Source organism: Oncorhynchus gorbuscha, linkage group LG24 (genome assembly GCF_021184085.1).
Source record: "Oncorhynchus gorbuscha isolate QuinsamMale2020 ecotype Even-year linkage group LG24, OgorEven_v1.0, whole genome shotgun sequence".
NCBI classification, from domain to species: Eukaryota; Metazoa; Chordata; class Actinopteri; order Salmoniformes; family Salmonidae; genus Oncorhynchus; species Oncorhynchus gorbuscha.
The window spans coordinates 15,101,147-15,126,106 of NC_060196.1; the positions used below are offsets into that span (position 1 = coordinate 15,101,147).

Sequence of the window (24,960 nt, forward strand, 5' to 3'; positions counted from 1 at the left end):
GATAACACAATTTACTCTTACATTCACTGTACTTTGTTAGACTTTACATTCAAAATAAAATCAGATAAAATAGCTTGTGTGATCTTTGCACTCGGCCTACATTTCCCATGACCAGAAAGGACTGTCTGTGCGCGCAGATTCTTTGCACAGCTCCTGCGCGTTCAATTTCACTGATCTGTAAACAACTGGGATGGGACCAACACGTGCTATGTGGTCTGTACTTATGTGTTTGGGTGATGATGCTGCGAACGTGTGCATCTGCTGAACAGTATGTTGCTCATGCATTTAACCTTGGTTTTATTTTGGCTTAAAGGAGACGCAACAAAGTGGTAACGCGACATGGCCCGTGCAAATAGTTAGGTTTACTATAGCTTTAAGAATGCAAAAATAGTGTCTGGTTCTTTAAAAATGGATATTGGTTTATTATTATAGTAGGAATTAAGGAAAGTTTTTATTATTAATCAATAAATGAACGCTTATAATTTGCGGACAAGGCCCGAATTCTGTGAATTATGTCACAGTCGGATCACGGCCTTTAGTTAGCAATCCAAGCGTTTTGATCGATGTGATATCAAATGTAATCATTTGTTTACTGTCAGTACAGTATCAGAGAAAGTAATAAATACGGTCCGGGAAAAAAAGGGTAAGAACCGGGAACACGCGGTGATGGAGCCGCAAATCACCCAAATAGGCGATAACAATAAAAGGGATGAGCCCGGGGATGACAAGGCCACGGTACAATCCCCGGCCTCGAGTGCAGCGGTCACCCCGCGCAGGACTTCGAGAGGCCGAGGAGTTGGCCGGAAGAAGGGGGTTTCTCCTTCGCCGTGTACGAATGGAGCAACACCAGGCACTCCGAGTTCTGGACGAGTGTTACGGGACCGGTCTACACGAACACTACCAGCTTGGTTGCAGAGCGAGAAGAGTGACCATGCAGAAGAATCGAGCCCTGACAAAGCCGTAAACCGCCGGAGGAAGGCTGCTTGTCCACGATCCAGGAAAAATGCCTCCTCCGCAGCTTCAACAGAGAGTACCGGAGAGGTCGGGGATGACAGTAGTCAAGCTCATGAGTACGTTCGTATACGCCTTTAGTACACCATAAATTGCAATATAGCCGTGTCCTCTGCAATAAACGTAACATCTTTACATGCCTGTGTTAAATTGTTAGCCAGCCAAGTTTGCTTGTCAACATTTTACGGTCATAAAACCGGTTGTATGCATAGCTGCTAATTGTATACCCTGACATGTACGTATTCCAGCACAGTTCCTTTAAAAAGGGAGGAGGAAGAGGGAGGGGTAATACCTGGTTTTAATGTCGAATGTTTTTTACCTGTCCTCTCATTCCCGGTGTGAGCGGTTTTGTCAAGTTGCAACCTGTAATGTAGCAGTCTTGAATGACAGCAACTCATGATTATGTCATATTGTTGATATAGATGAACAGAAAGTCAGCCGGGAAGTTATCACTATTTTGATAACTCTTTCTCCGCAGCTCAGGGCACCCAAAGAAACCCACCGATGTTCAAGGTAGGTGACCACCCTCATACATTGCCTGATAAACTAGACAAAGATATGTGGCTACAGTAACAAAACTAGTAAGACACACCTTGAATTAGTATTCCAATTCAAAGGTGTGTATGATGGCACTCACTTTGCCCTTTCCAGTCCACCCTCACTCACAGAATGCTCAGACGCGTGCCAAGGCCCCTTCTGCCCGGGGTACCAGGGGGTCCGCCAAGCCTGTGTGCAAGAGTGAGCCTGGCACCGACAACCCAACCGGTAGGCACACCAACCAGCTAAATTGTGTTTGGGATTCTACTGAGTGGGCTAAGAACGTCTTGGGTTGCATGGGGTTCGATTTTATTTTATTTTTTTCTGGTCGGTTACATCAACTCTGTGGGGGTTGGGCCGTTCACGAGACAAAGGGGAATGTGTCATCCTGAAAAAGCCCAATCAAATTGTGATTGTTGTATTGGCATTGTGTGATAATGTTGTTTTTTTTGTTCCAGTGGAGGTGGAAGCAAAGGTAGTTGCAAAGAAGACAGTTAGGATGTGAGTATACACATGCATTCCAAATCCAATTTTATTAGTCACATGCGCCAAATACAGCAGGTATAGATGGACCTTACAGTGAAGTGCTTACTTACGAGCCCCTAACCAACAATGCAGTTTAAAAAATACGGATAAGAAATTAAATTAAAGAGCAGCAGTAAAAATAACAATAGCGAGACTAATTACAGGGGGGTACCAGTACAGAGTCAATGTTCGTTGAGGTGAATAAACGAACAGCATTCTTACTCATCTTATGGCTGGAAGTGTGTGTGTGTGTGTGTGTGTGTGTGTGTGTGTGTGTGTGTGTGTGTGTGTGTGTGTGTGTGTGTGTGTGTGTGTGTGTGTGTGTGTGTGTGTGTGTGTGTGTGTGTGTGTGTGTGTGTGTGTGTGTGTGTGTGTGTGTGTTCGAAAGAGGCTTGGGTCTGTCTCTGTGCTACCGTAGTAACACGGACTCCTCTCGCCTCAGTGAGAAAAAAGAGGAGAATGAGGAAGATGTTCTCTTGGGAGGAGAAGATGAGTCTCCTTTCCAAGATGACCCTAAAGACTTCAGCTTCCAGCCACAGTCTCAGAGGTAATGTTGGCGAGACAGCAGTGTGTGTGGATCAGTATAGGCAATAATCAATGGTCCACATACAGTTGAATTTGGAAGTTTACATACACCTTTGCCACATACATTTAAACTCAGTTTTTCACAATTCCTGACATTTAATCCAAGTAAAGAATTCCCTGTCTTAGATCAGTTAGGATCACCACTTTATTTTTTAGAATGTGAAATGTCAGAAAAATAGTTGAATTATTTCAGCTTTTATTTCTTTCATCACATTCCCAGTGAGTCAGAAGTTTACATACACTCAATTAGTATTTGGTAGCATTGCCCTTAAATAGTTTAACTTGGGTCAAACGTTTCGGGTAGCCTTCCACAAGCTTCCCACAATGAGTTGGGTGAATTTTGGCCCATTCCTCCTGACAGAGCTGGTGTAACTGAGTCAGGTTTGTAGGCCCACGCTTTTTCAGTTCTGCCCACAAATGTTCTATAGATTTGAGGTCAGGGATTTGTGATGGCCACTCCAATACCTTGACTTTTTTGTCCTTAAGCCATTTTGCCACAACTTCGGAAGTATGCTTGGGGTCATTGTCCATTTGGAAGGCCCATTTGCGACCAAGCTTTAACTTCCTGACTGGTGTCTTGAGATGTTGCTTCAATATAGCCACATAATTTTCCATCTTCATGATGCCATCTATTTTGTGAAGTGCACCAGTCCCTCCTGCAACAAAGCACCCCCACAACATGATGCTGCCACCCACGTGCTTCATGGTTGGGATGGTGCTCTTTGGCTTGCAAGCATTTCCCTTTTTCCTCCAAACATAACGATGGTCATTATGGCCAAACAGTTCAATTGTTGTTTCATCAGACCAGAGGACATTTCTTCAAAAAGTACAATCTTTATCCCCATGTGCAGTTGCAAATCGTAGTCTGGCTTTTTTGACTAGTGGCTTCTTCCTTGTTGAGCAGCCTTTCGGGTTAGGTCGATTTAGGACTCGTTTTACTGTGGATATAGATACTTTTGAACCTGTTTTCGTGTCTTCTTCCTGAGCGGTATTGCGGTTGCATGGTCTCATGGAGTTTATACTTGCGTACTATTGTTTGTTCAGATGAACGTGATACCTTCAGGCATTTGGAAATTGCTCCCAAGGATGAACCAGACTTGTGGAGGTCTACCATTTTTCTTCTGATGTCTTGGCTGATTTCTTTAGATTTTCCCATGATGTCAAGGCAGAGGCACTGAGTTTGAAGGTAGACCTTGAAATACATCCACAGGTACACCTCCAATTGACTCAAATTATGTAAATTAGCCTATCAGAAGCTTCTAAAGCCATGACATCATTTTCTGGGATTTTCCAAACTGTTTAAAGGCACAGTCAACTTAGTGTATGTAAACTTCTGACCTACTGGAACTGTGATACAGTGAATTATAAGTTAAATAATCTGTCTGGAAACAATTGTTGGAAAAGTTACTTGTGTCATGCACAAAGAAGATGTCCAAACCGACCTGCCAAAACCTATAGTTTGTTAAACAAGAAATTTGTGGAGTGGTTGAAACACTTATGTTGGAGTCATTCAAACTATTTTATGTAAACTTCCGACTTCAACTGTACATGTTTAGCAAGTGGAGGTGTGGTAGGATCTGTGTGTACCGCTATGAGTTTGAGCACTGTGCTTGTGTTACAGTGGGGAAATCAGCAGTGATGATGACATTCCCTTCAGAGATGACCTCAACGACCAGAGCTACAACCCGGAGGCTGAGACTACTAGGTGTGTATGTGTGTCGTAATGCTTTCCCTTTGGGATTGTGTGCATGTGTGTGTGCATGTCAGCTCCAACGTATTATTCCGTTTGTGTGAATCAGTATGCATAGAAATGTTTGCGTGTGTTTTGTGTGCGTTTTACCCATGTGACCTGTCTGTTGATCTTCCAAATGGATCCTCCGTCTCTTAGGGATGCCCCGAAACCACGGCGCAAACCCCCTCCGAGACAGAAAGAGAAAAAAGAGAAGGAGCCAGGAATCAAGATAGAGGGCACAGACGTGAAGCTGGAGAACGAGTTCGGAGAGGGCGATTTGCCCAGAAAGTATGTCCCCCCTCCCCGATTCTCCAACCTTCTCCCAAAGTGTGCACCTGCACTCTCCCCATCATGTATTTAAAAGCATTGGAAGTGGCTGGCGTTTTCCACCATTGTTAAATCCGTAACGGAGAGTATGCAATTTCAGACCTCAAAGGAAGGGTGTGCAAGGGTAGACTTCTGTCACTTTGGGAATTGGATCTGGCATTGGTTTGGTCTCTTGATTTCACTCCTTGCTTGAATAGAGTTCTCCAACTTCTTTTATTCTCTCTATTTCCCTCAGGAGAGGCAGGCGAAGGAAAGATGATAAAAGTCCCCGGCTCCCGAAAAGAAGGTAAACTTGACATTACTGTTTAACTGCAACAATACTCTTTATTTTCTTTAGTCAACTAACAAAACATTAGTGAAATCATATGTATAAAAGCTGAACCCTCACCTCTGTCATACATGATGATTGACAGTTCTGTCATGTCCCACCCCCACAGGAAGAAGCCACCGGTGCAGTACGTGCGCTGTGAGATGGAGGGGTGTGGAACAGTCCTGGCTCACCCTCGCTACCTGCAGGTCTGCCATAGCAACTGTAGTGGTCGCCATAGCGACGATGAAGCTCACAAGCTATTCTGAGATTGAGTTGTGCACGAACAGGGTTGAGGTCGATTTCAATTAAGATTATTTTTTTTTTCAATGCATGCAATTGAATTTCACTTTCACTTCCTGAATTGGCTGTTGAAATGGAATTGACCCCAACGTAGGTGAATAGTATTAAGCTTTTTTCCCCATCCTTCCTCTCTCTCGCTGACTCTCTTTTTCCTGTAATTCCCAGCACCATATTAAGTACCAGCACCTTTTGAAGAAGAAGTTTGTATGTCCTCACCCATCCTGTGGAAGACTCTTCAGGCTGCAGAAACAGCTACTTCGCCATGCCAAGCACCACACCGGTAAACACACACACACACACACACACACACACACACACACACACACACACACACACACACACACACACACACACACACACACACACACACACACACACACACACACACACACACACACACACACACACGTAGAGATCCACATACAGACACACTGAATGCTAACTATCCTCACTAAACATTTACATGCACACACAAGTACAGTATTACATGCAATCACAGAAGCAGCGCTTGAGCTGTCATTGTTTTCTGTGATGAGCTACTGCTAACTCTCTCTGCTCCCCCTCTCAGACCAGAGGGACTACATCTGCGAGTTCTGCGCCCGCGCCTTCAAGAGCTCCCACAACCTGGCTGTGCACCGCATGATCCACACCGGAGAGAAACCACTGCAGTGAGTTTCCATCTCCAACCTCGTTTATTTGTTTGCCTGGTTGTTAATTCATTCCATCCATTTATTTAAATGTTGCACCTGTCTGTACCTCCACCCCTCCCCCCTTTCTCTTTTACATCACTCCCTCTCACTTCCTGTAGATGTGAGATCTGTGGCTTCACCTGCCGCCAGAAGGCCTCCCTCAACTGGCACATGAAGAAGCACGACGCTGATGCCACCTACCAGTTCTCCTGCTCCATCTGCAACAAGAAGTTTGAGAAGAAGGACAGCGTGGTGGCCCACAAGGCCAAGAGCCACCCGGAGGTGCTCATCGCAGAGGCCCTGGCGGCCAATGCAGGGGCCCTCATCACTACCCCTGCCTCCCTGCTGGAGGCCTCGGGAGTGGGTTGTGTCGGGAACCAGGGGGAGCTGGTACGACTGGAGCCCGCCAAGCAGGTGACCCAAGTGGGTGAACAAATGACCCACATGGGGCAACAGGTAGCTCAAATGGGTCAGATGAGCCACCAGGTGGTAGTAGTGAGTCAGGACCAGGGCCTCCACGCCATGCAGATGCCCCTGACCATCGCCCTGTCCCCCATCGACCCCCCGTCGCCCTCCGACACCCAGCAGCAGCAGACCCACCACACCCTCCAGCTCCAGATGCCCCTTCATTTTGTTCAGCAGGTGGCGGCCACTTCCCCACAGCAGCAGCAGCAGCAGGCCCAGATGCAGCAACTGGCCCTTCATTCCGGCTCAGTAGTGACCCAGCAGCATCAGCCCCAGCAAATGACCCTGCAGTCTTATCAGCAGCAGAATCAGCAGCCGCAGATTCTCCACATGACCTTCCAGACCGTCGACGGGTCGCAGACACATCTGCAGCAGATCCCCTTGTTAGCCACCCCCCAGCAACTCCAAACCCTCCAGAGTAGCTCCCATATTTCTACCGCCAACCTCCCGCTCTTGGCCCAGGTCCAACTTCAACCTCCGCCCCAAACTCAGGACATCCAGCTTCAGGACCCAACCACTGTGGGTTGTAGCGAAAGCTACGCTCTGGACGATTCTGTTCTCTCTGTCTCCTCTCCTTCCGCTAACACCCTTCAACAGTGTGAGACTGTAGGGGAGGGAGAGGTCATTTGGGAAGGGGGCGGAGAGGGGGACGGAGTGGTGGAGGGGGATGTCTTGACCGATGCCACAGAAGTGCACATGCAACATGTACTTATTTAGAGTAGTCGAAGGGGGGGGGGGGGGGCTAGCCTGGAAATTCAAACTGAATTCAGCTGTTTCACTTTACGATCACTAATTAGGAAAGTGAAACAACATAAGGTGATTCAGTCTGGATTTCGAGGTTAGGGGAAACTGGGAAAGACAGTAAAAAAGAGGTCTAGCGATGTCCTTCCTAATGTATTGTGGCACCATTTGAAATATATAGGATCACAGAAATGTATTTATAGTCACTTTTTTGGTAGCTTTTTAGATCTACCCGCATCAGGGCAGTTGTGTGAGTGTGAGTTGTTGCCTTTGTACATAAAGTGATGTAGCCATCTATACCCATCAACTGGCCTTCTGTGTTTGTGTGTTTAGCATTTATCAGAAGAGGCTGGTGGGATGTTTACAGAGGTCATGGAAATCACATTCAAAGTAAAAAACTGTCAGTCAAAACTGTTCGCTGCTCTGGCTCCCCAATGGTGGAACAAACTCCCTCACAACGCCAGGACAGCGGAGTCAATCACCACCTTCCGGAGACACCTGAAACCCCACCTCTTTAAGGAATACCTAGGATAGGATAAAGTAATCCTTCTCACCCCCTTAAAATATTTAGATGCACTATTGTAAAGTGGCTGTTCCACTGGATGTCATAAGGTGAATGCACCAATTTGTAAGTCGCTCTGGATAAGAGCGTCTGCTAAATGACTTAAATGTAGATGTAAATGCTGCATATGTCGGCTCAATCGGAATTGACATCAATGTCAACTGTTTTCGGAACTTCATAGTCCACTTCATATTTTATCCTGGCTTAATCCGTCCACAGTAATCCAACTAAATATACATTTTATTTCAAAACATCAAATGATGGAAAAATATTTATTTCAGACATAGATCCTTGTACATGCTACATTATCTTACAAATTGTCAATATAAAAGGGAAATGATCAAGTTGATATTTAATAGTACGATAGCTATCCCCAGCTTCTGAGCAGCACAACATGTAGAGGAATGTTCACGCATGCTTGCCCTCTTGTGGCCACATTGTGTATGACATGTACAAGATTTCAGGAAGATCTTGCTTCAGCTACAAGGAATTGTGTCAAGTACATGGTAAGTTATTTGAATCTCAGTTTATGTGTCCGGTGTCAACCAGTGGTCCAAAAAACAAAAAACTCACCCTGTGGGCCCCCGGGATAAGGGTTAAAGGACACTAAGCTTCATCTGCTCATAGGTCAGTTGGTGTCTTCTACCTTCCTGTAGAGATCCTCCTCTTCAACCACTAGTTCCTCAGGGCCGTAGTCATGCTGGTGAGGACTGGTGTCCTTTGCCCACACGCTGCTCCTCACTGCACGACACAGCTCAGGTTCACAACAGAGTAAATAACAATCTAAAACATTGAATATAAATAAGTAAGCGGAATAAACATAAGTGATACTGGCAAGCTCAGTGTGCAGGTTTATCTTTTAAATCAATAATGAAACAACTGCATCACCCGCTTTCCACAATCCACTGGAGCTGGTAGGTTTGATCTATATTAGGTGACTTACTTGGCCATGTGTCTGAGTGAGGATCAGAACACAGTAGTTCTGTTGTCTGTCTCAATCGCCATATTTATTTAATGTTGATAAAAAAAATCAACTTAAAAAAACAAAAGTGTTACTGACCTTTGACCTTTGTGTTGAAGCGCTTCTGCACCTCCCTGTTTTCTCTGGACTCCTTAGCCTCCTCGGAGCAACCCGCCTCTATGGAGCGTTTTTGTTCTCTAGCCAACTGCTTGTGGAATTGTCAGACCGAGCAGACATGGCGCCCAGGCTAACTCAACACTGTCTACACTACTAGTACATTTACGTGATATTTTTGTCATTTAGCAGATGCTCTTATCAAGAGCAACTTATGACCAATGCAGAGTGCTAGGAGTCAGTCAGCCAAGGTGCCCTAGTAAGTAAAAAAACAAAAACACCCTTGATTATTGTTGTTACTGATTGTTTCTTGTGACAATCTTGATATTTATTTATGTTGTTATTGATATGGCCATTGTTTCAGGTAGCTGGGCTATAGAAAGAAACTGACTCCACTTAGCCACTGGCATTTGTTATGGCGTGAATCCACTTGGGGGCACACATGAACCAATGGATCTTATCTTTGACAGATGAGAGCATAGCCGCTAGATAGATGACCTCTGATAGACGTTGACATAACGCAACAGATATGATTAGTTATAAATGTACATACCTGGTTGACGCACCACCTTATTCCCCCTTTGCTCCTCCTGTCCCTCCTCTTCTTCATCAATGAAGAACCATCCTCGAGTCTGTTTGTTTGTGACTAGCCGAGGTGCCACCCCCCTCTCCTGCCAATAGTCCGCTAGCCAGTCGGGCTTGCCTCAGCATCAGAGCCCTCTGTCTGTTCCGTTCGATCCTGGCTTTCATTGCAGTTTTTGGCTGGAGAAGCATCAATCGCCGGTGTGGTGGGGCTAAAAATAGATCCATCCCAAAAAGCAGGAGCTGAGTGTGTGTGCTTACATTGTGACTGATGCTGGAGTGTGTTGCAACTGATCAAAAAAAGTAACCCTGTGCTGCCTCTCCTTTCAATCTTTCTCTAATCAATATATTTTCCTAAACCTGATCCGTAACTTTATTGGTATCTCCAGTTCCTATGTCCATTTATCATTAAGTGATCACGAACACAAATAACAAACATTTAACACATTTATTTAACAATGATAAAATGTAGCTTATATTTCCAATGGACAGGTTCTTCCAAAATAAATACGTTTTCGATGAAACTACAAAAACCCCATGTACAAACTACCAATCTGAAGTATATGAACAGAGGTTTGGAAGTGTGGTATAGTTATCCTATCTTGCATACTGACAAACGGTGTATAGAATACTCTCTGGCTGTAGTCTGATTAGTTTGCACTTGCTCACTCGTAAGCATGGGTTTAAGAGAGAAGTTTAAACCATATTTTACACCAGTCCATTCCTTTCACATCCATTGGTTGGGGAGTAGATGAGTGCAGAATAATGGTACAAAATTGGAACACGTTCCCATTTTCTCTTGTCACACACTAAAACAATGTGAGCGTGTACACACACACACACACACACACACACACACACACACACACACACACACACACACACACACACACACACACACACACACACACACACACACACACACAGCGTATTGCTGCTGACAGTATTCCTGTGCAAGTCGCTCAGTTCAAATTGACCTGTTCTCTCTTCCTCTGCATTGCATAATTCTTCAACGCCCTTTTAGGAGGCACTAGGGTGTTACTCAGCCCTACTCTCCTCTTCCTAGACTGCTGACTATCCTCCTCTTCAGGGTGAAAGTTCTGGCGACCCATGTATGAAGAGCCTCCTGCGTTGGGGTCAGCTTGGTGCGATCCGGGAGCGTCATCCTCAGGGGGGTCATAGTCATTGGGAATGATGGAGCTCTGGAGATCGCTGTCGTGGGCAAACTTGCATTTGATCCCGAACCTGCAGCGTCCGTCCTTCCTGTACGCCACACACATCCTCTTGCCCCCTATCTGGGAGGGCCGGGCCTGCACTGTGAGAGGGACATGCTTCTGCAAGACGTTGAGCTTCTGGTCGGCTTGAGCCTTGAAGGGGTTGGCGAATACGCCACTCTTGGACGAGGCCCCGAGGGGGGGAGGGGGGAGTTTGTGGGAGAGGGAGCTAGTGGGTGCGGGGAGGAGAGGGGTCCGGGACTTGGAGGGGGGTCCCATACAGGAAGGAGGAGGGCATTTTGGTTGTAGTTGAGATACAGGGTTCACCTCTTCCTCTGGGTTGGAGTCACAGTCCGACTCGCTGGAGGCTGACCCGGACTCTAGGAGGAAATTGCGGCCCTTCTTCTGGGTCTCTCCATCCAACTTGCTCTCAGTCCTTCAAAGACAAAACATGTATAAATGGACTGGTATACTCGCTGTAGTGTTATCCAAAAAAAAGATTTCAAGGACTTCTCAATCTGTAAATATTTAATTTGACTGGAAGAGGAAATCATATCTGGTTTGAATAGCAAGACCAATCACAACACTCCTCTCCAAAGAGAACAATAGTAATGGCATCTTTTTGTAGGCACCAACTCATGGTTCATTGGACAAAGGCCATCGGAAAATGAATGGTGTTTTTGGAGGGTTTCTGGTTAACTGCCGAAAATAAGGTCTGTGGTAAACACAGGCTTAGGGAGATCTTGTACGTTTTGACATAATCTTCATCAGCTAACGTCACTTTTTGTCCATTTTGAAACATTTATGTAATCAAAACAAGCATAAAGGACAAAGGCTTCATAATTCATAAAGGTAATGTTTAACTAATATTTGACTAGTGGAGTATTGCATTAGAGATCAGAAACAGCAAAATACTATTGGCTCTAGAAAATGTATCCTCTATATGCATTCCTCTGACACCCCCTTTAAAAACCATTTAGAGTCAAAGATAGCTCCGAAGAAAACCAAAGGTTAGATCTATCTGAACTCATTCAGATAAGAAATCGGGCCTGGGCTAAAGCAAGGAAAAGTGACTCTCCAGTGGTGGACTGGCACACTTTCGAAATTCAGAGACAGATGTACTATTGTGATTAAGGAAAGCTAAATCAAGCTACCTTTTAAGCTCCATCTCTGACTCGGCTGGTGATCCTTCAAAATTTGGGAAAAACAGTAAATGCACTGAAGCGTAACAATTCTTCTTCTTCCCTGCCTCAGCGAGTTCTGTCTGACTCTGGCATCGTAACTGGGAAGAATGGGATAAGTGATGCTTTTAATTATAACTGTATCATCTCAGCAGGCTTTTTATTTGAGAGAAACAGTTGTTTAATTGACCCTGGTCAGTCAATTGACTGCTTTTCCCTCTGCCAGCCTCTAGCTGACTCGACGATTAACCTGTCAACTTCTAGTGAATATTTGTTTTCATTCCAACAATTCACTATCTGTGATGTGCCTTGCTTAAGATTGATGTAAAAACAAAAAATCCACTAGGGCTGACGATCATATACCTATACCTGATGATTATATCTGGCACTATCCCCAAGGTTTGGAAGGTGACCCTTTTGACTTAAATAAGTATCTGCCTATTTCTAAACTTTCTTGCCTAGCATCATTTATAACTAGGGTTGACCTGATTTAAAACCCGACTGATGTACATTTAGAATACATTTCAAAGATATTAACTTTATTGCCTAGCATCATTTATAACTAGGGATGGTTTAAAATCTGACTGATGTACACTACCAGTCAAAGGTTTTAGAACACCGACTCATTCAAGGGTTTTCTTTATTTTTACAATTTTCTACATTGTAGAATAATAGTGAAGACATCAAAAACTATGAAATAACACATATGGAATCATGTAGTAACCAAAAAGTGTTAAGCAAATCAATATTTTATATATTTGAGATTCTTCAAATAGCCACCCTTTGCCTTGATGACAGATTTGCACATTCTCTCAACCAGCTTCACCTGGAATGCTTTTCCTACAGTCTTGAAGGAGTTCCCACAAATGCTGAGCACTTGTTGCCCTCCTGTCCTTCACTCTGCGATCCGAATTATCCCAAACCATCTCAATTTGGTTGAGATTGGGGGAGAATGTGCAGGCCAGGTCATCTGATGCAGCACTCCATCATCCTTCTCTGTAAAATAGCCCTTACACAGCCTGGAGGTGTGTCGGGACATTGTACTGTTGAAAAACAAATTATAGTCCGACTAAGCCCAAACCAGATGGAATGGCGTATTGCTGCAGAATGCTGTGGTAGCCATGCTGGTTAAGTTTGCCTTGAATTCTAAATAAATCACAGTGTCACCAGCAAAGCACCCCCACACCATAACACCATGCTTCACGGTGGGGAATACACATGCTGAGATCATCCATTCACCTACACAGTGTCTCTCAAAGACACGCCGGTTGGAACCAAAAATCTCATACTTGGATTCCAAACCAAAGGACACATTTTCACCAGTCTAATGTCCATTGCTTGTGTTTCTTGGCAAGTCTCTTCTTATTATAACAACGTATTGGAGGTGGCGAATCGCATCTCTGCATGTCTGGCAGACATATCAGTGTGGATGACGGATCACCACCTCAAGCTGAACCTCGGCAAGACGGAGCTGCTCTTCCTCCCGGGGAAGGACTGCCCGTTCCATGATCTCGCCATCACGGTCGACAACTCCATTGTGTCCTCCTCCCAGAGCGCCAAGAACCTTGGCGTGATCCTGGACAACACCCTGTCGTTCTCAACTAACATCAAGGCGGTGGCCCGTTCCTGTAGGTTCATGCTCTACAACATCCGCAGAGTACGACCCTGCCTCACACAGGAAGCGGCGCAGGTCCTAATCCAGGCACTTGTCATCTCCCGTCTGGATTACTGCAACTCGCTGTTGGCTGGGCTCCCTGCCTGTGCCATTAAACCCCTTCAACTCATCCAGAACGCCGCAGCCCGTCTGGTGTTCAACCTTCCCAAGTTCTCTCACGTCACCCCGCTCCTCCGTTCTCTCCACTGGCTTCCAGTTGAAGCTCGCATCCGCTACAAGACCATGGTGCTTGCCTACGGAGCTGTGAGGGGAACGGCACCTCAGTACCTCCAGGCTCTGATCAGGCCCTACACCCAAACAAGGGCACTGCGTTCATCTACCTCTGGCCTGCTCGCCTCCCTACCACTGAGGAAGTACAGCTCCCGCTCAGCCCAGTCAAAACTGTTTGCTGCCCTGGCCCCCCAATGGTGGAACAAACTCCCTCACGACGCCAGGACAGCGGAGTCAATCACCACCTTCCGGAGACACCTGAAACCCCACCTCTTTAAGGAATACCTAGGATAGGTTAAGTAATCCCTCTCACCCCACCCCCCCTAAGTTTTAGATGCACTATTGTTAAGTGACTGTCCCACTGGATGTCATAAGGTGAATGCACCAATTTGTAAGTCGCTCTGGATAAGAGCGTCTGCTAAATGACTTAAATGTAAAATGTAAATGTAAAATTATTAGTGTCCTTTAGTAGTGGTTTCTTTGCAGCAATTCGACCATGAAGGCCTGATTCACACAGTCTCCTCTGAACAGTTGATGTTGAGATGTGTTTGTTACTTTAACTCTGTGAAGCATTTATTTGGGCTGCAATTTATGAGGCTGGTACCTCTAATGAACTTATCCTCTGCAGCAGAGGTAACTCTGGGTCTTCCTTTCCTGTGGCAGTCCTCATGAGAGCCAGATTCATCATAGAGCTTGATGGTTTTTGCGACTGCACTTGAAGTTCTTGACATTTTCCGGGAATAGACTGATCTTCATGTCTTAAAGTAATGATGGACTGTCGTTTCTCTTAGCTTATTTGAGCTGTCCCTGTCATAATATAGACTTGGTCTTTTACCAAATAGGGCTATCTTATGTATACCCCCCTACCTTGTCACAACTGATTGGCTCGAACGCATTAAGGAAAGAAATTCCTCAAAGTAACTTTTATAAGGTACACCTGTTATTTGAAATGCATTCCAGGTGACTACCTCATGAAGCTGGTTGAGAGAATGCCAGAAGTGTGCAAAGCTGTCATTAAGGCAAAGGGTGACTATTTGAAGAATCTAAAATTTAAATATTTGATGGTTCCATATGTGTTATTTCATAGTTTTGATATCTTCACTATCTACAATGTATAAAATAGTTCAAATAAAATAAAATAAAATAGATTTTTTCATTTTTTTCCCCCACCTTTATTTTGCCAGGTAGGCTAGTTGAAAACAAGTTCTCATTTGCAATTGCGACCTGGCCAAGATAAAGCAAAGCAGTTCAACACATACAACAACACAGAGTTACACATGGAATAAACAAACATACAGTCAATAATACAGTAGAAAAAGTCTATACACAGTATGTGCAACTGGGGTAGGATAAGGGAGGTAAGGCAATAAATAGGCCATGGTGGCGAAATAATTACAATATAGCAATTAAACACTGGAATGGTAGATGTGCAGAATATATATAAAAAATAAAATAAAATATATATACACACACACACAATACACACACACACACACACACACACACACACACACACACACACACACACACACACACACACACACACACACACACACACACACACACACACACACACACACACACACACACACACACACACACACACACAGTGCCTTGCGAAAGTATTCGGCCCCCTTGAACTTTGCGACCTTTTGCCACATTTCAGGCTTCAAACATAAAGATATAAAACTGTATTCTTTTGTGAAGAATCAACAACAAGTGGGACACAATCATGAAGTGGAACGACATTTATTGGATATTTCAAGCTTTTTTAACAAATCAAAAACTGAAAAATTGGGCGTGCAAAATTATTCAGCCCCTTTACTTTCAGTGCAGCAAACTCTCTCCAGAAGTTTAGTGAGGATCTCTGAATGATCCAATGTTGACCTAAATGACTAATGATGATAAATACAATCCACCTGTGTGTAATCAAGTCTCCATATAAATGCACCTGCACTGTGATAGTCTCAGAGGTCCGTTAAAAGCGCAGAGAGCATCGTGAAGAACAAGGAACACACCAGGCAGGTCCGAGATACTGTTGTGAAGAAGTTTAAAGCCGGATTTGGATACAAAAAGATTTCCCAAGCTTTAAACATCCCAAGGAGCACTGTGCAAGCAATAATATTGAAATGGAAGGAGGATCAGACCACTGCAAATCTACCAAGACCTGGCCGTCCCTCTAAACTTTCAGCTCATACAAGGAGAAGACTGATCAGAGATGCAGCCAAGAGGCCCATGATAACTCTGGATGAACTGCAGAGATCTACAGCTGAGGTCGGACACTCTGTCCATAGGACAACAATCAGTCGTATATTGCACAAATCTGGCCTTTATGGAAGAGTGGCAAGAAGAAAGCCATTTCTTAAAGATATCCATAAAAAGTGTTGTTTAAAGTTTGCCACAAGCCACCTGGGAGACACACCAAACATGTGGAAGAAGGTGCTCTGGTCAGATGAAACCAAAATTGAACTTTTTGGCAACAATGAAAAACGCGTAAAAGCAACACAGCTCATCACCCTGAACACACCATCCCCACTGTCAAACATGGTGGTGGCAGCATCATGGTTTGGGCCTGCTTTTCTTCAGCAGGGACAGGGAAGATGGTTAAAATTGATGGGAAGATGGATGGAGCCAAATACAGGACCATTCTGGAAGAAAACCTGAAGGAGTCTGCAAAAGACCTGAGACTGGGACAGAGATTTGTCTTCCAACAAGACAATGATCCAAAACATAAAGCAAAATCTACAATGGAATGGTTCAAAAATAAACATATCCAGGTGTTAGAATGGCCAAGTCAAAGTCCAGACCTGAATCCAATCGAGAATCTGTGGAAAGAACTGAAAACTGCTGTTCACAAATGCTCTCCATCCAACCTCACTGAGCTCGAGCTGTTTTGCAAGGAGGAATGTGAGAAAATGTCAGTCTCTCGATGTGCAAAACTGATAGAGACATACCCCAAGCGACTTACAGCTGTAATCGCAGCAAAAGGTGCCGCTACAAAGTATTAACTTAAGGGGGCTGAATAATTTTGCACGCCCAATTTTTCAGTTTTTGATTTGTTAATTTTTTTTGAAATATCCAATAAATGTCGTTCCACTTCATGATTGTGTCCCACTTGTTGTTGATTCTTCACAAAAAAATACAGTTTTATATCTTTATGTTTGAAGCCTGAAATGTGGCAAAAGGTCGCAAAGTTCAAGGGGGCCGAATACTTTCGCAAGGCACTGTACACATGTGCAAGTAGAGATACTGGGGTGCAAAGGAGCAAGATAAATAAATATGAGTAGGTGTTCTAAAACTTCTAACCGGTAGTGTACATTTAGAATACATTTCAAAGATAAGACAGATCTTAGCTGAGAATTAATAAAGGATTCAAATATTTTAGCGGTTAACTGTATGGGTAAAAGGCAACATTGAGATGACCTCTTCATTGACCTGTCAAGGGCTTTCGATACAGTTGATCGCTCACTGCTAATTCAGAGTCTTTCCTCAATTGGCCTAGACCAGTAACTGAAGCTATTTAAAAAAATGACTTGACAGATAGAACTCAATGTGTATCCACTGATGGTGTTAAATCAGGTCTCCTGGATGTTCAATTTTGGGTCCTGTACCTTTTACTGTTTACATTAAATTGCAACCTGATATGCCAATGATACTGTTGTGTACTCTATTGCCCCCACAGTTGAGCAGGCTCTATTTGAACTACAGTCTGCCATCATTGTATTAAAGAAAAACGTTATTGACCTGAAATGAGTACCGAATGCAGGTAAAACTAAGTATACGTTGTTCTCTAGAGCGCATGATCTAAGCATGTGTACTTTCGGATGGTGTCCATATTGATCGTGTCCCTGCTTACAAATGTCTGTGCATCTGAAAAGATGAAAAGCTGTCTTTTAAAAAGCACATTGCCAAGTTAGTTAAGAAGCTGAGAATAAAAATGAGCTTCTTCGACAGAAGAAGTTGCTGCCTCTCGCTAAGGAGTAGAAAACTGATTATTCAGTCCACGTTCCTATCAGCCCTAGACTATGGCAGCATCCTCTATACTAGGGACACAGCGGCCACGCCACTAAAGCCGTTAGATGCAGTTTGTCGTAGCACATTAATTATGGCCAACAATTGTAGGACTCATCACTGCATTCTCTACCAGAAAGTTGGTCGGCCCTCTTTTATGCCACGTAGGTTGATAGATTGCTATGTTTTCATTCATAAAGCTATTTTACAATAAGTCTCACTGTACCCAATTTCTTTACTCAACTTTAGACATACGAGTTACCACACTGGGTCTCTGGGATGGCTAACTGGAAAATCCTTGGGTCTCTGAGTTATGTAAATCAGTTATGTAAATCAGCTGCATACCATCATACCACTCTGCATACCACTGCTGGCTTGCTTCTGAAGCTAAGCAGGGTTGGTACTGTTCAGTTCCTGGATGGGAGACCAGATGCTGCTGGAAGTGGTGTTGGAGGGCCAGTAGGAGGCACTCTTTCCTCTGGTCTAAAAAAATATCCCAATGCCCCAAGGCAGTGATTGGTGTAGGGTGCCGTCTTTCAGATGGAATGTTAAACGAGTGTCCTGACTCTCTGAGGTCATTAAAGATCCCATGGCACTTATCGTAAGAGTAGGCGTGTTAACCCCGGTGACCTATTTTCTGGCATTTGTGCAATTCAGGGCTCATCTGTAAAAGAGAGCTTGGTCTCAATATGACTTCCTGGTTAAATTAAATCAAACTAACCGATATTATCTCATAGAACAAAACATATAAGATATCCTAAACCCGTGTTAACCTCAGACCTTATTTTCTGCATTTATCCCCAAACCCTATTCTTAACCCATAGGGATTGCTGAACGAACCAGGTAACTCATTTCCGGGTTTTAGGACTACAAACTGGCGAGCTATATGAAACACACGTCAATCTTTTCAATTAATCTTCCACAAACAAAGGTTTTCTAAATTGTATTCCTAAATTGTAACTTACTTCTTGTTGTTTACAATATCCCCATCGCTGTCAGAATCAGAGGACACGCCATAGCCGACGAGAGAATTCATGTCAACTTGCTGTTTAGCCCTTGCGTTAACAGGCTAACGCGACGTTAGCTAGTAGCTATATTTGTCTCTCTCTCTCCGTCCTTGTTTCGCCTTAATCCAGTCACAAATTGCGGTCTGCGTTTTATGTTTGATTGAACTGGCAGTTATAATCCGTATGAAGATGTTTGTTGCTAAATACATTTATGAATTGTTGTATTTCTGTTGTTGGTGTAGCTACAATTTGCTAATCCAAAAGAAAGTGTCCGCAACAATAAAAAAGCACTTCTGGGTCACGGAATTTCGAAATATTCCAAATAAATAAAAGAGCCCGTAACCTGTATTTATTCATGATATATGGGCAATAATTGTCTAAACAATAAATCATGTGTTCATAATTAAGTGATATTTGCATTTCATTTGGGTTGTAAAAACAAGGTCAAATAAATGCCCCCAATGCAACGCTGTATATGAAATACATATTGGTTTATAGAGAACTATTCTACGTGCCGAAGTAAAAGTGGGATTGGGACTCTTCACTGGTATCTGTAGAATCTATATGCCCAGCCACACGTTCTACTCTACCCACACCATTGGTTCCAATGCAATACACTATAGGCCTATAAAGTACATATTGGGTTATAGAGTGAAAACTATTATTAAAAGTGAGGCAGTATCCTAGTAAAATCATATTGCTATAGGTTTATGTTACCCCCAATATACATTTACATTTAAGTCATTTAGCAGACGCTCTTATCCAGAGCGACTTACAAATTGGTGCATTCACCTTATGACATCCAGTGGAACAACCACTTTACAATAGTGCATCTAAATATTTTAAGGGGGGGTGAGAAGGATTACTTTATCCTATCCTAGGTATTCCTTAAAGAGGTGGGGTTTCAGGTGTCTCCGGAAGGTGGTGATTGACTCCGCTGTCCTGGCGTCGTGAGGGAGTTTGTTCCACCATTGGGGAGCCAGAGCAGTGAACAGTTTTGACTGGGCTGAGCGGGAACTGTACTTCCTCAGTGGTAGGGAGGCGAGCAGGCCAGAGGTGGATGAACGCAGTGCCCTTATTTGGGTGTAGGGCCTGATCAGAGCCTGGAGGTACTGAGGTGCCGTTCCCCTCACAGCTCCGTAGGCAAGCACCATGGTCTTGTAGCGGATGCGAGCTTCAACTGGAAGCCAGTGGAGAGAGCGGAGGAGCGGGGTGACGTGAGAGAACTTGGGAAGGTTGAACACTAGACGGGCTGCGGCGTTCTGGATGAGTTGTAGGGGTTTAATGGCACAGGCAGGGAGCCCAGCCAACAGCGAGTTGCAGTAATCCAGACGGGAGATGACAAGTGCCTGGATTAGGACCTGCGCCGCTTCCTGTGTGAGGCAGGGACGTACTCTGCGGATGTTGTAGAGCATGAACCTACAGGAACGGGCCACCGCCTTGATGTTAGTTGAGAACGACAGGGTGTTGTCCAGGATCACGCCAAGGTTCTTAGCGCTCTGGGAGGAGGACACAATGGAGTTGTCAACCGTGATGGCGAGATCATGGAACGGGCAGTCCTTCCCCGGGAGGAAGAGCAGCTCCGTCTTGCCGAAGTTCAGCTTGAGGTGGTGATCCGTCATCCACACTGATATGTCTGCCAGACATGCAGAGATGCGATTCGCCACCTGGTCATCAGAAGGGGGAAAGGAGAAGATTAATTGTGTGTCGTCTGCATAGCAATGATAGGAGAGACCATGTGAGGTTATGACAGAGCCAAGTGACTTGGTGTATAGCGAGAATAGGAGAGGGCCTAGAACAGAGCCCTGGGGGACACCAGTGGTGAGAGCGTGTGGTGAGGAGACAGATTCTCGCCACGCCACCTGGTAGGAGCGACCTGTCAGGTAGGACGCAATCCAAGCGTGGGCCGCGCCGGAGATGCCCAACTCGGAGAGGGTGGAGAGGAGGATCTGATGGTTCACAGTATCGAAGGCAGCCGATAGGTCTAGAAGGATGAGAGCAGAGGAGAGAGAGTTAGCTTTAGCGGTGCGGAGCGCCTCCGTGATACAGAGAAGAGCAGTCTCAGTTGAATGACTAGTCTTGAAACCTGACTGATTTGGATCAAGAAGGTCATTCTGAGAGAGATAGCGGGAGAGCTGACCAAGGACGGCACGTTCAAGAGTTTTGGAGAGAAAAGAAAGAAGGGATACTGGTCTGTAGTTGTTGACATCGGAGGGATCGAGTGTAGGTTTTTTCAGAAGGGGTACAACTCTCGCTCTCTTGAAGACGGAAGGGACGTAGCCAGCGGTCAGGGATAAGTTGATGAGCGAGGTGAGGTAAGGGAGAAGGTCTCCGGAAATGGTCTGGAGAAGAGAGGAGGGGATAGGGTCGAGCGGGCAGGTTGTTGGGCGGCCGGCCGTCACAAGACGCGAGATTTCATCTAGAGAGAGAGGGGAGAAAGAGGTCAGAGCACAGGGTAGGGCAGTGTGAGCAGAACCAGCGGTGTCGTTTGACTTAGCAAACGAGGATCGGATGTCGTCGACCTTCTATGCTATGCCTTCCAACAATTTTCTTAAACCCACCTTGGTCGCAATCAATCAAAAGCTGTTTTATGTATTTTTATTATTATTATTATTAATTTATTTTTTAAATCAAAAAGTTTGCTTCTTGGACTTTGGTTTTGGACTGATTCATGGATCATATAGGCGGTACCGGAGCATTGGGTCTCGGACCAACAGTCTCTGAGACACCTTCTATCCCCAAGCACTGATACTTTTGAACAGCCAATAACTCCAGGCACTGAGACTTTTGAAAAACTAGGCAATGGCTGCCCAGCCTGACCCACTGTCTATCTGCACTGACTACTTGCCACTCACGGGTCTCTACCCACACAGTCACATATGCCTACACTGACACTCCTGCACACATATAAACACACACACATGCACACTCATCACCACGCACACACCCACACAACACTAAATTGATGTGTACCTTGATCTTATAAAATCTCATTTGGAGGATCACGTTGTGTTGATGTGCCGACAGTCACCAGAATTTCTGTTCTGAGAGGATAATGTTCTGCTTAAGGTACCTCGCATATCACGCAATTGGTGGTGTTTACATTTTTTTTTACAATACCTGTACATTTGAAAGCACATTGGATGGCCATAGCTATAAACATGAAGAAGAAAGTAATGTGATTGCAATAGTATTACAATGAGTGTTAAAATAATGGACTCCATAAAGCAGTATGAGAAAGAACTGAAGGACATTCTTCACTCACTACAGAAATGTCTCTACAGTATTTGGCATTACATGGAAAGGTTGTGGACATTGTTCTGAAATATGAATGTTCTAATCATTGTGGGAATTTCAAAGCTCAGGTAGATGGTAATGCATGGGACTTGGTGCTTTTCAAGGACCCAAAGTCACTTCACAATTATAGAAATGAAAAGAAAAAGAACATAGTAGGAGTCAAAACAAAACATCAGACTATACAAAACATGATTAAAGACAGGGGTGGGCTCAAAGAATGCAAATAGTGATGTATGGGGAGGGTAGGGTTGGGATTTGGATACGAACCCGGTTTAGGGTAAGGGGCGGGATTGGGGTTAGGATACAAACCCGGTTTAGGGTAAAGGGTAGGTTAAGGGTTTGGTCTAGGTGCTGCTCCGTATGGTGAAGAGAGGAGTAGATGGAAGTTGTTGTGGTCCCTATGTGTGTGTGTGTGTGTGTGTGTGTGTGTGTGTGTGTGTGTGTGTGTGTGTGTGTGTGTGTGTGTGTGTGTGTGTGTGTGTGTGTGTGTGTGTGTGTGTGTGTGTGTGTGTGTGTGTGTGTGTGTGTGTGTGTGTGTGTTCACTTAAGCAGTCCTATTTGGAGATAACATCAATGAATTCATTCACAACAACATGAGATTTTGTAAGAATTATCAGAAAAAAAGATTATTGCATACAATGTTATGTAAGTATGTGTATATATCAGGTTCATTGAATATAATGGTGACTCCAGGCACTGAGACTTTTGAACAGCTAGAAAATAGCTGGCCATCCTCACCCACAGTCTATCTGCACTGACTATCTGCACCATATGCCACTCACGGGTCTCTACGCACACACTCACACATGTATGTACTGACACTCCTGCACACACACTGACACCGACACACATAGACATACACACTCATCACCATGCATGCACACACCAGCACACCCACCCACCACTAAAAGCCTTTATTTATCTTTGATCGATTAGAAATATTTTGAGGAAGTGTTATGGCTATGTTATTGGTACGTCGTCTCAAGAGGGACAAACCGTAATATTGCCATTTTTCTTCTCGTTTTACAAACAAATGTCTTTTTAAGGGAATATGCGAGGCACAGACGTTCGCTTTGCCTAGCCGAGTTCTGGTAGAAGCAAACCAAACCTAGTATGAGGGTGCCTTTATGCTGTTGCTATGTTGATATGTTATTATTTGTCCTGCTACCAGTCACTTTCTCCTTACCCCTGCCTACGTGTACATATCTACCTTAACCACTCCAGTGTCCCTGGTACTGACCCTGTATATAGCTTACTTTCGTGTTTTTCTTATTTCTCGTGTGTTTTAAAGAAAATCGACTTCATACTATTTAATATTGAGTACTGCATTTTTGGGAAAGAGCTAGCAAGTCAGCACTTCACTTTACGTGTGCACGTGACAAAACTTGAAACTCATTTCAAAGTTGTAACTGTTGATGACCAATTGTATTAGTTCAATGTCAATGTGATATTTCTTATGAATAAAGTATAATTTTTTGGGACCAAATTTACTTGCATCTCTCTTGACTTTTTGAATAAACATATTGTATGTTGTATTTATTCTAAAGTGTACTCCCAGAAGGAAGATTAAGATATGTGTCTTTTACATTATAAGGTATGACAGTATACTGTATGCGTCCTATGTCATAGTGCTATATTTTAACTGTATAGTGTCCAGGCACCCCATTTTAAGCTCTTTGACCACAGTAAAAGTCCAGCAACACTTCTTATGATTTAGCTTTTTGGAAGTAAACATAAACAAGACTGGAAGTAAACGTTTTACATAAGAAACATAATGTTATTTACGGATTGATTTTGTATCATACACATAGCGTTTTACTGCAGACTTTGATTTTGAAGGTAAAATCGAAACACCAGAAGTCAATGTTGTTGTTGGTGCGCTAAAGTTGCTGCCATGACGCTAATAAGGAAAGCGCATGTATGAGTCAAAATGGCTTACTGTTTGAAGTGGACACTATGCCACCCTGAGTATCGGAGTGGTATTTCACTTTGGAACATACCTGAATGTTGCCAATCTAGACAACAACAAAAAATACATTGACATTTTGGAAGAAAAACGTCTGACATTTTTGTTAATACATTTAATCCTCTAAAATTCCAATTGAACTGGTTTAGCGTGATTTTAGCTTTTGAATTACACAGAAATAGTACACCTCATATATAGCTCAAGGTGTTATATGTCACACCCAATGCTTCAATATAATATAAAGTTGATTTCACATTGGTCCTAACAAAATTACATAATCAACTGTTACATTATTCTAAACTATTTATCGTCTTTCATTTAAAAGTTATTTGTTTGTTTCTGGCTGTAGGCTATTAATGCCAACGCATTTTAGATGTTTACAGACATACCACACCAACCCTTTTGTAAACTTTTAGCCCTCGTAATTTCTCTAATAATTCAGTATATGCAACAGGCTCCCTCTATCCCCCGCGATCTACAACAATGTTACTAATCCCGAAAGTGCAACAATATAGAACATTTAGGGAAATGTAAAAAAACATGCACTCAACTGTTTACAAATGTTGCTATTTTCTAGGCATATGCATATTAGCCGATGATTTGGTTATAACCCCATTTCCGGTTATTGACAAGCAATAACTATAGAGCCACACAATAACCTAATAATAAAACTATACTTGATCATCAAATTAACTGATTTTTATTTTTTTATGCAGTAAACTGCTGCTTTGAGGACTTTCCCCTGATATAGCCTATACCACAATGGTGTGCTAGTAGGTACTAGGAAAATCGGAAATGTCATACTTGCTACCTGGTAGAACGCAATGAGCAAGTCTGACATTTCCGACTTTCCTAGTAACGACTAGAAAATCAACACATCACTAGTCCTGGTGAATGGATTCGTAATTCTGTCAAGCTAATTCGTTTAAACTCTTCATGTATCAATAAAGTTCACCAA

The 24,960-nt window shown here is 43.7% G+C and overlaps 2 protein-coding genes across 2 annotated transcripts; one reads left to right on the forward strand and one right to left on the reverse strand.

The window, feature by feature from the left end:
* The first annotated feature begins 229 nt into the window (after window positions 1–229).
* On the forward strand, window positions 230–7,526 carry LOC124012598 (E3 ubiquitin-protein ligase ZFP91-like). Its single transcript, XM_046326395.1, has 12 exons — window positions 230–1,070; window positions 1,490–1,524; window positions 1,663–1,776; window positions 2,007–2,049; window positions 2,516–2,620; window positions 4,280–4,363; window positions 4,547–4,678; window positions 4,953–5,003; window positions 5,155–5,233; window positions 5,493–5,607; window positions 5,896–5,995; window positions 6,136–7,526. Exons 1-12 carry the CDS (start codon window positions 667–669, stop codon window positions 7,196–7,198), a joined length of 2,325 nt encoding a protein of 774 aa, XP_046182351.1. The 5' UTR covers window positions 230–666; the 3' UTR covers window positions 7,199–7,526.
* Window positions 7,527–9,881: 2,355 nt separating this feature from the next.
* On the reverse strand, window positions 9,882–19,044 carry LOC124013098. Its single transcript, XM_046327258.1, has 2 exons — window positions 18,698–19,044; window positions 9,882–11,091 (listed from the first exon to the last, which is right to left on the reverse strand). The coding sequence occupies exons 1-2, from the start codon at window positions 18,766–18,768 to the stop codon at window positions 10,404–10,406; spliced, it is 759 nt and encodes a 252-aa protein (XP_046183214.1). The 5' UTR covers window positions 18,769–19,044; the 3' UTR covers window positions 9,882–10,403.
* Between the last annotated feature and the right edge of the window lie 5,916 nt (window positions 19,045–24,960).